Genomic DNA, 16,973 nt, shown 5'->3' with positions numbered 1-16,973 from the left:
GACAGACAAATGGATAAAGAAGGTGTGGTACATATATACAATGGAATATTTCTCAGCCATAAAAAGGAACGAAATTGAGTCATTTGTTGAGATGTGGTTGGACCTAGAGTCTGTCATACATAGTGAAGTAAGTCAGAAAGAGAAAAACAAATATCGTATATTAATGCATGTATGTGGAACCCAGAAAAATGGTACAGATGAACCAGTTTGCAGGGCAGAAGTTGAGACACAGATGTAGAGAACAAACGTATGGACACCAAGGGGGGAAAACTGTGGTGGGGTGGAGATGGTGGTGTGCTGAATTGGGCCATTGGGATTGACATGTATACCCTGATGTGTATAAAATTGATGACTAATAAGAACCTGCAGTATGAAAAAACAAACAAACAAACAAACAAACAACTAATACTAAAGTATCTTTGGGTTATTTGTATGGAAATATGTTAATATAAATGTTTCAGACATTACATGAAATTTCTAAAAATCTTACTTGTTCTGATATAATGTTATAAGTCTTAATTCTAGTTATTATGTTAAAATGCATATCTCAGAAATAACTAAATTTCCTTGACAAGGAAAGATATATTGACCATTACATTATTAATAACTTTCATGAATTCTTTAACCATGGTCATTTTTAAGTCTTTTGGCATTTACAGACAGTTCTGGGTGTATTCTGATGCTTTTGCAAAAATGTTCCTATAAAAGGGACAAGGAATTCATGGAAAAGACTCTTGACAAGTACAGGTGTCTGTTAACTGACTATACTGCTGAACTGCATGAATAAGCATTTTCAGAACTCTAATGGAAAACTGATGAATTCATAAAAGTGCTAACAAAAGATCAAGATGAAAAAGAAATTAATTACATGGGACTGAGTGAACTGATGAGGATGATTACAATTTCTGTGACTTTCTGGGTTTTTTTGTTTTTGTTTTTGTTTTTGCGGTACGTGGGCCTCTCACTTTTGTGGCCTCTCCCGTTGCGGAGCACAGGCTCTGGACGCGCAGGCTCAGCGACCATGGCTCACAGGCCTAGCCGCTCTGCGGCATATGGGATCTTCCTGGACCGGGGCACGAACCTGTGTCCCCTGCATCAGCAGGCAGACACTCAACCACTGCGCCACCAGGGAAGCCCTGTGACTTTCTGTTTGAAAAAAAAAAAAAATCCCACAAGGACTCATGAGGCAAAAAATATACAAATCAATTTTCACTGCAAAGTAAAGGAGCTGTTACAGTGGAGGATTACTGGACTGAATGTCAATATTATGACATAGTGTGAGCGTGTTTCATGATTGGTAATTGCAATCATTGTTGCTTTTGTTGTGGTCATCCATTTACAATGCTTGGTGTCAGTTTATTTATCTCTTGTAAAAATAAAACACAGTGTGTGTGTGTGAAAAAATAAATATACAAAATAAATTAATTTAAAAAAAGTTATAAATATGTTGAAGAATTTTAAAAGAAAAACAAACAAACACAATGAGCATGGAACTCGAAGATATATAAAAATATCAATTGGAATTCTGGAGCTAATAATTATAATATCAGAAATGAAAAATTCGTTGGAAGGGTTAAATAGAAAATTAGCAGAAGGAAAAAACAGGGATCTTGAAAAACAACAATAGAAACTATCCAACTGAAACACTCTAGAAAAAAAAGGCTAAAGGAAAAACACACAACCCCAATTTTTAAGGTGGGCAAAAGACTTGAATAGACATTTCTCCAAAGATGTACAAATGGCCAGTAAGTACAAGAAAAGATGCTCAGCATCACTAACCATGAAGGAACTGCAAATCACAATGACAAGAAGATAACTATCTCACACCCGTTAAGGATGGATACTATCAGGGGAAAAAAAAAGAAATAATAAGTATAGACGAGGATGCAGAGAAATTGGAAGACTTGTACACTGTTGGTAGGTGTGTAAAATGGTGCAGCTGCTATGGAAACAGTATGAGGGTTCCTTTAAAAATTAAAAATAGAATTATCATAGGATCTAGCAATTCCTTTAGGAATTTAAAACAGGGACTCAAAGATATATATATATATATATATATATATATATATATATATATATAAAATATATATCTTTGATATATATGTTCCAGTGATCCCACTCCTGGGCATATATCTGGACAAAACTATAATCCAAAAAGATACATGCACCCCAATGTTCATAACAGCACTATTTACAACAGCCAAGACATGGAAGCAACCTAAGTATGCATCAGCAGGTGAATGGTAGCAACAGGTAAAGAAGATGTGGTATATATATACAGTGAAATATTACTCAGCCATAAAAAAGAACAAAATAATTCCATTTTCAGCAACATGGATGAACCTAGAGATTATCATACTAAGTGAAGTAAGTCAGGCCGAGAAAGACAAATATCATATGATATCGCTTATAAAGGGAATCTAAAAAAATGATGCAAATGAACTTATTTACAAAACAGAAATAGACTCACAGACATAGAAAACAATATTAAGGTTACCAAGGGGAAAGGGGGGAGGGATAAATTAGGAGTTTAGGATTAAAATATACACACTACTATATATAAAATAAATAACCAACAAGGACCTACTGTACAACACAGGGAACTATACTCAATATCTTGTAGTAACCTATAATGGAAAAGAATCTAAAAAAGAAAAAAAATATATAGATCACTTTGCTGTACACCTGAAACTAACACAACATGGTAAATCAACTGTATTTCAATAAAAAAATTTTTAAATAAAAATTGAAAAAAATTCTAAATTTTCTGTTTAGTGTATTTTACCACAATTAAAAAAAATAAAATGGTTAGAAAATAATGAAGAGACTCTCAGGAAACTATGGGATAATATCAAGTTATTAACATTCATAATATTCATATCATCAAAGTCCCAGAATATAGAAGAAGAAATACTTTTCAGACATACCAAAGCTGAAAGAATTCATCACTAGCAAACCCAGAGTAAAAGAAATGTTAAAAGAAGTCCTCCAGGCAGAAGGAAATTGATACCTGATGATACCTGATGAAAATATGAGATCATAAATAATAAATATATAATACTTTTCTTTTTATTTAAATGTCTTTAAAAGATAAGTAACTAGCTTATACAAAAGTAATGACACTATATTGTGGGGTTTATGATACGTACAAATAAAATGAATGACAACAATAGCATAAGGGCTGACAGGGAAGAATGGAGGTAAACTGTTGTAAGGTTTTTATATTATACATGAAGTGGTATATCTATCAGTTTAAGGTAGACCACTATGAGTTAAAGATGTATACCATAAACCCTAAAGTCAGAAAACAAAGAGATGCACAGCAATGATAACCAGAACAATAATAATGAGAAGTGGCAAAAGACTCATATCCAGAATATATAAAGAACTACAAATAAATAAGAAAAAGGTAGTACTAAGAAGCAAAAGACTTGAAATCCAAATGGACCATTATAAAAATGTGCTCAAACTCAACATTAATTAAGGAAAAGCTAGCGAAAATCATAAAGAGATGCCACTACAAACCAACTAGAATGGCTAAATTTAAAAATTAAAACTGACAGTAAGTGTCAGCAAAGATGTGGAGCACAGGGAGCTAGTTATACTGCTGTGGAGTGCAAAATGATACAAATAATGAAAAAGATAGTTGGTACCATCTACAAAGTTGAAGATACATATACTACGACCTAATAGTGTCACTCCTAGACACATAACTTAGAGAAGAGGGCACATGTACACCAAAAAACATATAAAAGCATGTTTGTAGCAGCAAAAGTTGGAAACTGGTAACAACTCAAACTTCCATCAACAGTAGATGGACAAGTGAACTATGCTGTATCACACAGAAGACTATGCAGCAATGAAAATGAGTGAAGTATAGGTTTTCATAGCAGTACACATTAATCTCACAAAAGATGCTGAGCAAAAGAATATATGTGTGATGAATCCATTTAAGTAAGGTTAAAAAACAAGTAAAACATATTTGGGCAATAAAATGATAAAGAAAAGCAGGGAAAAGATAAAGCCAGGATTTGGGGGTTAGGGAGGGGTTCTGGAAAGCTAGTGCCATTCTATATACCTTGATCTGGAGGGTTGAAACATAGGTGTTTGCTTTAAAATTTACATTTATAATACATTGATATATACTTTCGGTATATTAAAACTAGACAAAAATTGAAAGAAAATCAATATATGGTTGAGAAAAAAAATCTAACTTCGTTTATTTGGTTGCCTACTTTCCCCAACATTACTTATTAAACCATCTATATGTGATTACAACTTAATATATTCCATTCTTACTTGCACTTGAGATTTGGTAACTGTTGTTATCAACAATAGTTTTTGGCAAGGATGAATGGACTTTTGCGAGGGGTGGGTAAAGGGGAGGGATAGTAAAAGTGTAAATAAAAAAGCAGGAGTGGGAGATAGTCATCCTCATGGGATTTGTTTTTAAATAGGAAAATTCTAGAGACAGAACCGAAAAGAGAGAGGAAGTCTGTGAGAGGTTTGCCAAGTCAGAGAGCAAAGTGTCACCTGATAAAAGGACTTATGAATGAGCTCAGAGCAAAACTATTTGGAGGAAATCTAAAGAGGACATGCCTGCAGGATGGAGGTTGGTTATACTGGGTGCCTGGCTCAAGGGTACAGCCTCCATCTACACCACGTAGACGGTAACATAAAGTTTGCTGAATGTTCTCAAATATTTGATATATTGCTATTTTAAAATATGTTTATTGCTCATTTTTCTTACTTTAAACATAGTATTTATTTTTTAACATCTTTATTGGAGTATAATTGCCCTACAGTGGTGTGTTAGTTTCTGCTTTATAACAAAGTGAATCAGCTATACATATACATATGTCCCCATATCTCTTCCCTCTTGCGTCTCCCTCCGTCCCACCCTCCCCATCCCACCCCTCCAGGTGGTCACAAAGCACGGCGCTGATCTCCCTGTGCTGTGCGGCTGCGAGTGGCATGTACATATATACACTACCAAACGTAAAATAGATAGCTAGTGGTAAACATAGCATTTATTGATGGAAGAAAATCACAGAAAAATACGTAGTGCCACATCTTGTCCAACCTTGACAGCGGGATTCATTCCCTTTTTAGCGCACAATTTAGGACTGGTCGGAGCAGCCCCAGGGCCGGCATGAAGGGCTGCGGTTGATTTGGAAGTGGGGCACGGACCAGCCTTCCCTCCACAGTGCAAAGCCAGCAACCCTCCTGTCTAGGCGGGATTCTCCCTAGGCTGCAGGGCGGGACTGAGAGGTGCGAGGGCTGCTTTAGATGCCAGGCCCTTTCCCGGGAGCCCCGCCCAGGCCCCGCCCAGGCCCGGCCGCAGCCCCGCCCCGGCCCCGCCCGCGCCTTGCCCCGCGCCCACACTCAGAGCCCGAGCCGCGGTCGCTCATCTGACCCGAGCCACAGCGGCCGGAGATGCAGCGGGGTGCCGCGCTGTGCCTGTGCCTGTGGCTCTGCCTCGGACTGCTCGACAGCGAGCGTGGTGAGCCCTCCGCCTGCCCCAGTGTACAGCTGGCCACGAGGGGGGACATTTTCCCTGGGCAAACGGTGGGACCTCACCGATGGGAGACGGGCGGGGGACAGGGCCCGCGGGACCCTCCGGCACGAGACAGGGTCGGGAGCCAGGGATTCAGACACCGGAAGGAGCACGGCGAGTCGGGCCGGGCTTGCCGGGATGAGGAAAGGGCGGGGACGGGGCGCGGGGCTGCACCGCAGCTTAGAGGTGGTGCTCAGTCCCCGACTGCGCTCCACAGTCTGTGGCTCAGCTCCCTTGGACCTGGGCCCCTTCGCGCTGCACCCTCAGCCTGGATCCTTCGCTTGCTTACACGCTTTCCGCGAAGTCCAGGCACCGTACTGTTCTGTCCTCGAACCCGAGAGCACTGGGGATTGTACCCCCGCGCAGAGGCTGCAATCCCCGCCGAGTCGTAGACCTGGGTGCGCACTTCCCGACACCTCTAGTCTGCGCTCGAGATTGGTCCTCCAGAGGGAACTCTGGTTGGTGTCTACCTTCCCCAGGCCAAGGACTGCGGGGGCAGGGGCTCGGGATCGTGGGAGATAGGCGCTGTGTGGCGGATTGGGCGCAGGTGCCTGTTGGAACTTGAGGAGAATCTTGAGTCGGCAACTCGTAAGTGATCAGCATGGCAGAAGAGGCAGAAGGCCGGCCCTCGCCGTGTTTGAGGGGTAGGACCCCGGAAGGCCAATCTAAGGATCTTGGATCATAAGGCAGGGGCCGACAAGGACGGGTCTTAAACACAGGAGAGGCAAGGTCTGGTTTGTGATGGGAACATGACTGGAGGTTGCTGCTGAGGGATTGGAGGGAAGAGAGTGTGGGGGATGACGGAGGGAGCAGAGGGGTATGGTTGTTCGGAGATGTCAGGATAAAGCAGCAGGAATAAGGGGAGGATGAGCTGGAAGCCCATGCAAGATCTGGTGACCGTGGAAATCAGAGGGTGGAGGAGGGGTAATGGGTCCCCAGTGGTTGAGGGAGGAGTTCTGGGAGGTCTGAAGGGAAAGATGGGGACCTCGCTATTTTTAAACACCATGGGCATTGAATAGTGGCTTTACATGCTTCATTTCTTTTAATCCTCACAAGGGAGTGTTAGACCCGTTTTACAGATGGGAACACTTAGACGAAGGACACTTATAACTTCTCCCAAAGTCCCCGGGAAGCCAGTAGTAAGGGAAGTTGTCAACCCAGGTCTTTGGAATAACAGAGCTCTGTTCTCTGTGCCTATATGGGCTGAAGAGCTGAGGATAGTGGAGGTGAGGAAGGCGTGGGTGAACCTAGAGGGAGGAGGAGGGAGGAAGACATCTATCTGGCCTCCAAGTCAGGGCAGGTCTGAGCAGAGGGGCTGCCACTTGGCCCTTCCTCGCTTCCCTGCACCCTGCCCAGGACCAGGCTCTCACAGGTGCTCAGCATGTGTTAAGTGACTGAATGAGTGTGGGGAAAGAGTTGAATGGTGCCATGGCTGGGCTTTGGGGCAGAGGAGTGGGAGATCCCACCTTGAGGTGACATCCAGCAAGCACTGGGTGTAGTGTCCAAGGCTCAGGAGAGAGGCTGGGCTGGAGAGCTGGAGAGGAAGCAGACCAAAGGGTCTAGGATGGGAACCTCTCCCCCAAGGAGGGGACCAGAGAGGGAGAGGCTTCCAGGGAGACGGGAAACATTCGGCATGCAGGGTTTGAGGAAAACCAGGAGAGGCTTGTGTCCTGGTGCTCCTGAGTGGAGCAGAGTGGAAGGTGGAGGAGGGAGCGGGGATGAGGTCAGTCTTGCAGTGAGTGCAGGTGATTCTTACCAAAGTTGGGCAATGAAGGGGAAGAGAGAGAATGAAGCTAAGTGGCCCTTGGAAGGGGGGTGGACTAGGTCATGGCTCGTGGGGAGATGTCCCATGGAAAACAGACCATTGCCGCTGTCCCTGAGCCTTGCATTTGCACCACCCATTTCTGGGCTGAGGAGGGCCCTAAGAGCTGCCAGCCTGATGGGGGATACTGGAGCAGAAGCATAAACACTCCAGTGCAGCCAAGTGTCAGTGCAGCCAGAGTAGGAGGCCAAGTGCTGGCAGGTGAGCAGCCTGGCCGTGAAGCTGACTTCAAAGGTGTGATGTTGGTCCCAGAACGAGACTCTTGTCCTAACTCTACCCCTAAATTCCTTGCTATATCACCTGGGCTCCTCTCTTCCTTTCCTTGTGCGTCAGTTTCCCCATGCATAGGAGTGCAAGAAGCTGGCAAGCACTGAGGGGCTGTGCTTGGGGTTGGGCTTTTTGCCCCAGTAGTGTCCCTGTAGAGAAGGTAGAGGTGGCAGAGGTCACCTCCAACAGACTTTGTCTCTTGGAGCTTAGTCTAGAGTGAGGCTATTTGTGCCTCTGAACAGTGGGCAGTCAGCTCAGGGACATGGTGGGGAAGGAGGCAACTGCTGGGAAGCTTGGTTGGCCCAGCCTGAGGCTGCTGGCTCCTGCCATGGGCTGAGGCACACATGACCATCCCAGCTCTTCGCTGTCCCTGCTCCTCAGCCCTGAGCCAGACCCAGGTGTGTGGGGGGGGGGGGGGGTTGTGGATGCAAGTCAGTGCAGGCAGAATGTGGGGGCTGGGCCCATCTTACTTGGTGCCTGTGGATCAGTGGCTCAGTGCTCTGGGGACTCAAGTGTAGGTGCTGCTCACATCCCCAGCATGCCGGAGGCACCAGGTCAGTGTGGCTGAAGGCTCTCTGCCTCCCCAGAGCCCAGTGCCCACATGGCCAGGCACCAGACTGGGCATGAGGTATAACAAGGGGACTGTCTGGCCAGCTCCTTGCTGTGCCATCCCCACCCTGACCCCCAGGCAGTGGCACCCCAACCTGGGGAAGGGGACTGCAGTTCTGTGCAAGTTGAAAGGTATAGTGTCTGCTCTAGGCAGTCTAGGGAGGATTGGACCAAGCACATCCTGCAGGGGTTTCCTGAGCGCCAGACTAGCAGGAACACAAACATGGTATCGTAGCCCAGGGGCGAAAGTGCTCAGTGACCCAGTGGGGCCCAGCTGGTGGCTGTGGGCTGCTTCTAGCTTGGGGCTTCCTGGAGGGGTCTGCAGACTCCAGGGAAAGGGATTCCAGGTAGGGCAAAGACCCCCTCAAAGGCCCAGAGGCAGAAGAGTCAGATGGTGATCAGATGAAGCTAGACTCCTAGGGGCGGAGAGATGAGATGGAGGAGACAGGCAAGTGGAGGTGGCAGGAGCCAGCAGCACACCTGGAAAGGGGAGGTCTGAGCAGGGAGTCACCTGGTCAGATTCCCCTGAAGGCATCACCGGAGGGGTAAAACCAGATGCAAGCCCACAGCAAGGAGGCTGTGGGTGAACCCAGGAGATACGCCAGGGAAGGAGGTAGCAGGGGATGGTGGAGAGAAAGGGACAAGTGCCAGTCTCTGGCTTAAGCAACAGAACAGGTCATGAAATTGTTTACCAGATGGGGACCCTAAGAAGAGGAGGAAATGTGGGGAAAGATGAGACACTCCACTAGGGAGGCAGGGCCTCAAGTCGAAGGCAGGGAGGAGGAAAGTTGGGAGCACTTGAGTGTGATGAGGCAGAGGGGAGTCGGGGAACCCAGGGAAATTAAGTGGGGTCTCAGCCATTAGGGGAAGTTCTTCTCTATGTCTAGCTTACACCCCTCCTGCTGCCGCTTGGGTGTCCCCCCACCGCCCCGCCATTGTAGATTTCTCTCCACTAGGGCCTAGCCTGTGCCCCACAGCCCTGAGATACCCCTCAGAGAGGGGGGATGCGTAGGGAGAGGGGTCCGGAGAGCCTCTCACACTCCTTGCACCGACCTCTGAGCAAGACACAGCCGACGTGTCCAGCTGGAGCCAGGGATTCCTGAGTTTCGATCCTTTTCAGACACTGGCTTCCTCTGGGATCTCGGTTTTCCGGTCACGCCAAAGGGAGAAGCCTGGGAGCAGGAAGATGCGGGCTTTGGCGCTGGCTGCCGCTGAGGCTGGGTGTGGCTGACAGCAGGCACGCTGCTGCCTGGCTCTGGTGCCCCAGGCCACCCCCATCCCCGAGGCCTGGCTGGGGTGTGGGTGGCCCAGTGAGCAGGCACAGGTTTCAGGATGGCAAGTGGGGGAGCCCCGCCACGTGGCCAGCGAGGTCAGCATGGGTTCATGGGAAAGGACTTGTCAGCCACAGGAGAGGACATCCTGCCTGCATTTCCCTCTTCCTGCAGCAGGAGCCCATGGCCCAGATTTAGCAGCGCTGGGGGGCCACCTCTGAGCCAGCTGGGCTGTCTGATAACACCACCCGTCCCGCTGCCACAGAGCAGAGCCCTGATCCCAGAAAGGCCAGGGCAACTGCCTGGCACAGTTGGCTGCACCCACAGCTGTGCTGCACTGGGAGCTCCACATCTACCAGGGTGCCCTTCCTCCCCATCTCACCCCCAGGGGGTACTCAGGCAGCCCACGGTCCCACTCAGCCTCTCCAACACTCCCTGCTTCCCAAAATTGCCTCTAGGCTGCTTCAGCAGGACCACTCTAAAACAAAGATCTGAGCCTTCCTCGGGCCACCCGCCCCCGCCGGCCCCTCTTGGGCTGATAGTACAGGCCCTCCTGCTAGGGTCCCAAGGGCAGCCGTATGTAGCCTGACATCCACCTAGCCTGCACCCATCACATACCCCAGCCTCAGCACATGACCTTTCTCCTGCTCCAGATACATGCAGAAGGCTACTGAGAATTCCAGGCAGAAGGTTATGCCGCTCCAAGTGGGAGGGGTCTACTAGGGCGGGAGGGGGGCTTCATTCCCACTCCCTGTGTGCCCCAGGAGCACAGAATCTAGGCTTTCAGGTAGGTTCAGGGGAAGCTCTTATCCTTATCCAACCTAAAGCACCATCCTCAAAGCTATCCTGAATTCTACCAAATGGAGTTTTGTTTGTATGAAGCAGCACTTATGTGCACACATACACGCACACACACTTGGAGTGTCTACCAGTGAAATGGTTAATCAAATTTCTTCACACTAGCATGTGTGAAGATTTTAACCTTGTGACATAGGCTATTGTGCCCATTTTAAAGATTAGAAAATTAAGGCCAGAGGAATGAAATGGCTCATTAGATGCTAGAGCAGCTTTGAGGGAAGTGACAAGTGTCTGGTGCCTGGTGCCAGATAGCATAGGGGCTGAGGGGCAAGAAGGGGCAGGCATGGCAGGTGTTGTCCACATTTTCCAGGGAAAGCACTAGAGAGGTGGGCATGTGGGGTCCTAAATTTCTGACCACCTCATGGACATTTTCACCTTGATGTCCTGTACAGCTTTCAAAAGCAGCATGCCACTAGACACATTGCTTTCCCCCAGGCCTACCCCTGGCAGATGTGCCTACTTCAGGGCAGGACATCTGCACCTCCATCCCTCGCCTCCACACCTGCCCACACACTGTGTGCTGTTGCTTTGTTCCCTGGATCCTCAAAGCCAGTCAAGAACAATCCAGGGTCAAGTCCATGCTGGGGATGCCACCCTGGAAAGGCTCTCATCCTTGCACTGAGGAACTGTCAAGTGCAGTGAGTCAAGCCGCTGCATGAAGCTGTGGAAACATGCAGAGAAGCCCCCAGGAGGGGACCTAAAATTGCGACCCTGGGGCTAGAGCAGGCACCAGGCAGGTGACGAGAGTGACTGGTGAGTCCCTTGAGAAGATCAGATTCCATCCCTAAGTAGCGGAGAGGCAGGAAATTGTTTTAGGCAGAAGAGTGATTTGTGTTCTAGAAGACTCCTTTGACCACTGGGAAAGGCCTGGACCAGTGGGGAGACACTGGTGTGGTGAGCCAGAGGAGGGATTTTGAGGCTGGCCAGGCAGTGGGGTGGCAAAGAAGGGGACTGGAAAAGGCAGCCCCAGAATGTCTAGGGGTGGCACTCGGGCTGGAAGGCATCTACTGCTAAGCGTCTGAGCTCTGCGAGTGCAAAGCACTTTGCCAAGTGGCAGGGAGAGGAGAGGGGCAGGCCTGGTGCTTCCAGCCACGCTGCTGTTGGTGCTGGTTCTGAGGAAGTATAGAGTAAATAGCAGCTTCCCATAATCCTGTCCCCCAAAGATAACCTCTGACTAGCAAGTTAACCTCTGTGCCTTCGTTTTCTCATCCGCAAAATGGTAAGAATAGTACCCAGGGGGGCAATAGAGGGGTGTGGTATGCACAAGTGCATAGGCTGTGCTGGCATACAGAAAATGTTTGCTCTTGTTGTCTGTTGTTGTAACAGGGTATATTGAGGTAAGCAGAATTTGGGGGTCAAAGTATATGAGCATTTTTTTTTAATTACTGTGAGTGCCTGTTTGTCCACATCCTTGCCAACACTGGGAATCCTCTATAGTTTTAACACTTGCTCATCTGGGTCGGGGATACTTCTGTGCCCTTTGGCTCATTGTTCTCCTCAGTGGGTGGTGTGGTATGAGGGCTGGGGGCGCCTGGCAGGAGACATCTGGGAAGCAGAGTCCTCTGGGGCTGGAGCTCAGGAGAGCTGCCAGGGAGGGTGGGGGGCTCAGAGGTAGGCTTGAAGCCCTGGGGTTGTGCCACCTCCGGGAGGAAGGAGCGCACCTTGAGCAGCTCCAGTTAAATGAGCCACCAAGAGCCTAAGGCTGGGCCTGTAACCCGGGGCCTTTCTCTGGGGCCTCATTCCTCCACACCATGCTCCATCTGTTCCACCTACCTGACAGTCCAAGGTCACCTGCACTCTGGTCTTTGCACATGTCCCTCTGCCCTCTGTGCCCTCCTCCTGGGCCAGCAAGCTCCTGTTCAGTCTACAAAGCCTATTTCAACTCACAGGAGCACTCCCTCCCACTGGCAAGGCTTTCTCTGACCGTCCCCCACCTTGGCACTTTGACCAAAGCACAGAGTCACAGTGAGATGCAACTGCTGTGACATACAAAACAGTGGACAGACAGTGACAGTGAAGGTTTCAGTGTGCCTGAGCCAGCAACAGTTTATCCTTACAATGGTTCTTAGTGTGGTATTATGGTGGTCTGTGGTTCCCAATAATCTTGGGGACAATTCTCATTTCATAAGTTTGGAGCAGGGGAAGTGACTTGCCTGAGGTCCTAGTCAGAATGACATTGTAGGGTGTGCAGCTGGGCTCACGGGGCTTCGGGCACTCTCTCTCAGTACAGCCCCTCCCATCTCAGCCCTGCAGGGTGGGAGGTAGGAGGACTGATGGACTATTGACCTCACCCTTGACCTCTGGAGGCACAGAGGCTGCCATCCAGGTGGTGGGGGGGGGGGGGACTCCAAGACAGAACACCCCTGAGCCTTCTTCCAAGGTCTATGCACAAGCCTGGCCCCAAGAATGAAGGGAGAGGGCCTTAGAGCCGGCTCTCCAACTCGGCCCACCCCTGGGACTGATGCATGGAGACCCCAACCTGGCCTCACCTGCCCCCAGTGCTTTCCCCTCAGCTTGCCTTCAATCTGCAGCCATGGGCCTGGCCCTGGCTGCCTCTGTCCTCCAGGGCACAGATGCTAAGGAGAGTGTGGACCAGACTAGCAGGACTGCAGTACAGTGCCTGTCACCCACCAGGTGACCATGACATTTCCTTGAAATAAGGAATTGCAAATGCAAAAACCACTACTGCTACACTCTGCCAGAGTATGTAGGGGCACCCCTGAGCTTACACACCATCCTGACATCATCCCTGGGTTGGTTGTGCTGAACCTGAGGACAGAGCCATGGGCCAATGACATCCTGGCTCCCAGGAGCCACACAAAGGTACAAACCTTCCCCATGTGGTGGGTGAGGGCCTGGTGTGCTCAGCAGGTGGATACTGGGTGTGGCTGGTGTCTTGACTGTGTGGCAGAAGAATTGGGAGGTGAAGCTGGTTAGAAGGGGGGGCCTGTTGGGCAGGGCATCACCCTGGAGGCCGGGCCAAGGGCATTCACAGCTCCAGAGGGCCACAAGGAGCCAGTGAAGGTGTCCGCTGGGCTGAGCAACAAATTGGAGGCCAGGAAGGAGACTGCTAGGGAGCAGAGAGGTAGGGAGACTGGCACTCGGGGTGGCAGTGGGAGAGAAGGAGATGGAGAGATGTGAGGGCTGAGTCCCAGGCAGGGATGGGCCTGGACTTGGTCAGACTTGGGCTCCTGCACAGCTGCTGGTTATCACTGATGTGGAGCCTGGAGCCTCAGTTTCCTCATTGCTGACTGGACTCGTGATCCCTCCCTCCCTCCCAGGCTACGTGAGGATCAAATGAGGCAGTGACTGCTGGGCTGTGGTTCAGTGCCTAACCCACAGGACTTCCCACCCCTCCTGCCTGCCCCTCACCCAGGATCCTGGTGTGCTGCTTCCACAGCCAGCGCCTGTGGCTGACCCCAGGGTCCCACTGCCCAAGGCTGCTGACAGCACAGAGAAGAGGAGGTATGCTCTCTGGCCTCCCTGACCTCGGCCTGGCGCCTGCCCGGATTGCTCTGCTCAGGCTAGGGGGCCAGGGCTGCTGGCCAGGGGAAGGAAGAAGCCAGTTCCTGGGTCAGGAACAGGAAGGCAGGGGGAGTGCGGCAGAAGCCAGGATGACAGTGCTTCCTGCTTCGGGAAGGGAAGGACAGCGGGGACAGACAACAGCCAGGCAGGAAGGATGCGCCTTCTTTGGGGTTTCAGGTGGGGGCTGGGCAGCACGGAGCCTCTGGGCATGGCAAACTAGGGCTGAATCTGCCCCAGCTGCTGAGCAGCCTGTACACATGGTCACCAGGGAGCCTGGCCTTTAAAACCAGAAACATCTTTTCCAAAGGAACAACAAGGTTTGACAAAGCTCCAACCCAAAGAAAGACCTCAGAGGTTTGTTAGGCCAACCAGTCAGCCATTCATCCCTCCTTCCATCCACCCATTCTTCCATCCATCCATCCATTCATCCATCTATCCATCTGCCTGTCCATCCATCTATCTGTCCATCTGTCCTTCCATCTAGCCATTCTTTCTTTTTTCCACCTTTCCATCCTTCCATCCATCCATCCGTCTGTCCATTCAGCTAACCATCTTTCCTTCCATATTTCCACCCATCCATCCATCCACTCAACCTTCCATTCACCCACTCATCCATCCATCCATCCATTCGTCCATCTGTCCATTTGTTTATTCATTCAACAAGGATCTATGGAGCCTTGACTCTCTGTCAGTGCTAGGCATGGAGTGGGGTAGAAAAGAGGACTGTTTGGGTCCCCACAGCCTGGAGGCCATGGTGGCTGGAGGACAAGAATAGGACGTGAGAGTGGACCAAGAGGGTGTGGAGGGGGGGCGGGGGCCAGGCCACGGTCAGAAGTTTGGATTTTCTTTAAAGTGTAGTGGAAAGTCACTGACGAAATTTAAGCAGGAGCATGATTTGTCTCCTTTGCGTTAACTATCACTGTCAACTGTGTGAAGGATTGGAGGAGGGCAAGAGTGGGCCAGGGGCTACTGTGGGGGTGAGTGCAGTTGGTTAGGCTCCAGCAGGAGAGTGGGGGCTGGCTCTGGGATGCTTTGGTGGTGGGTGAATGGGCCAGGGTGGGAGAGGTGGGCATCCACAGGAGCTCCCATCTGGGGAGATGGGAGCTATCAAGGAGATAGCTTTGGCAGGGGTGGAGAGGATGTGAGTCTGCAGTTCAGCAACAGAAATGTGGAACTCAAGGTGTCTGTGGGATGGCCAAGTGAAGTGGCAGCTGGATACTTAAGGCTGGAGTTGAGCAAAGGGGTCTGGGCTAGAGGTAGAGATTTCGCAAGTATATGGACGCTTAGGAGAGAGACTGGTACAGAAGAGAAAGTGAGGAGCTGCAGCACTTGGTGTTGGACAGAGGGGACGGAGGACGAGGGGAGAGTGAGCTCACAGAAGCTAGCAGAAGAGGGAACAGCTCTGCTCTCTGCCCTGGAGGGCCTCCCACAGCAGCATGGAAGTCACAGGATACCTTGACCAGTGGCTCCATGAAGCAGGGGAGGGGGCTGCACCCTATGGGAAGATGAGCAAATGTGAGAGCAAGGAGTCAGCGAGCAGAGTTTTTGCTAGGAATGGGAATAGAAAAGAGGAAGGGAATATAGGATCAAGGAATTGAGGAGTTTTTGTTTGTTTATAAGATGCGGGATGATTCCATAGAGAAAAATTGGTAATCAGGAAAGAAAGAAATTATCTACAGTGGTCAGATCTGGGGGGTTGGGATCCCTAGCTCAATGGAGGGCTTTGCCTTGGGAGCAGGAATGTCAGAGAGTTTCCAGGGCCTAGGGCAAGGGTGTGGGATTTAGATGTGGGAAGATGAGGTGTCTCCATCTGATGGCTCTACTTCATTAGTGCTGAGAGTGAGAGAGAAGGGAACACCCTGAACTGCAGCCCGGGGGTCATTTAGGGTCTGCCAAAAGGAAAAGAAAGGGGAGGCAGCAGCATGGGGCTCTGGCTTTGTGCTGCAAGCCGAGCCACTGAGGGACATGGGTGCTGCAGGGTTGCGGTGGAGAGCAGGGGCAAGGGAGCATTCAGAATGATGGGCCATGGGACATGCAGTGCCAAAAGAGAGGTGAGGCCAGGAGGAGGTAGCAATGCAGAGGGGTCCTTGGCCTCAGAGTTTTGATGAGGTTGAAGAACTTAGCAGTGGTGGGACAGTGGCACCTGGCAGGAGGCAGAGGAGGCAAGGAGAGAAGTGCAAGAAGATAGGCACTCAGTGATGGCACAGCTTCTGGTGGGGACCAAGTCCAGGGTATGCCCAGGAAGTGAGGGGCTGAAGGGAGGAGGGAGGACAATGGAGATGAGGACTGCAAAGGCCAGGGTGCTGGTGACTCACCCGTGTGGATGTCGAAGTTATGAGGAATGGCCTGAGTTGGGGTGGAGGGGCCTGAAGAGCTCGGAGCAGAGAATGAGGGGAAGTGACCAGGACAGCAGCTGATGACAGCTTTAGTGGGGAGTGGCTGGTGCTGCTGGAAAAGGGGAAGTGACTGCAAGGAGTTCTCTGATGTGTGCAATGGGAGCAATAATCACCCCAGGGGCAGTGGTGTCCTCAGAAAGCCAGGTTTCAGTTAAGGCAGGAAGGATGGAGGAGGACAGTGATGTCTGCAGTGAAGACTACTGATCACACAGGGTCCAGTGGAAGTGACTGAAGAAAGAGAAGCACTGGGGAAATTCAGGGCACGTGGCAACAAAGGAAAGGCTCTCTCAGATGGGTGAAATGGTTGGCAAACACTATGGATCTTCCCGTTTAGCACACTGATGGAGATGCTTCCTTTGGTGGTATGGTGGCCTCTAGGGAGGAAACTCCTATAGGCTCCATCCCCCATCCATCCACTCAACCCACCCACCCTCCCACATATCCATCCATTTATTCATCTGATCATCCATCTTCCATCCGACCATCCATCCTTCTATCCATACCCTCAATCTTTGGTGTGCACCTCTTTTGTATTAAGGTTAGAAAGATGAATAACATACAGCCTCTGTTCGGATGTGACCAGAAAACCACAGTTCAGTCCAATAAGTGTTCTAACACCATGAGCCTAGGAGGCCAACACTGCCTGAGTAACAGTGACTGCCCCATAG

The 16,973-nt window shown here is 49.9% G+C and overlaps 1 protein-coding gene across 1 annotated transcript in view; it reads left to right on the top strand.

Annotated features, from left to right (window-relative positions):
• Positions 1-5,372: 5,372 nt before the first annotated feature.
• The window catches only part of FLT4 (fms related receptor tyrosine kinase 4), a 35,134-nt gene continuing 23,533 nt past the window's right edge, over positions 5,373-16,973 (top strand). The window contains 1 exon segment of the mRNA XM_067732630.1: positions 5,373-5,503. Within this exon segment, the coding sequence (XP_067588731.1) occupies positions 5,437-5,503 (67 nt within the window). The 5' untranslated portion in view covers positions 5,373-5,436.

The sequence above is a fragment of the Pseudorca crassidens genome, chromosome 3, assembly GCF_039906515.1.
Source record: "Pseudorca crassidens isolate mPseCra1 chromosome 3, mPseCra1.hap1, whole genome shotgun sequence".
Lineage (NCBI taxonomy): Eukaryota > Metazoa > Chordata > Mammalia > Artiodactyla > Delphinidae > Pseudorca > Pseudorca crassidens.
Note: the sequence above shows the minus strand (reverse complement) of the source record. Positions and strands in the feature narration are given on the sequence as shown.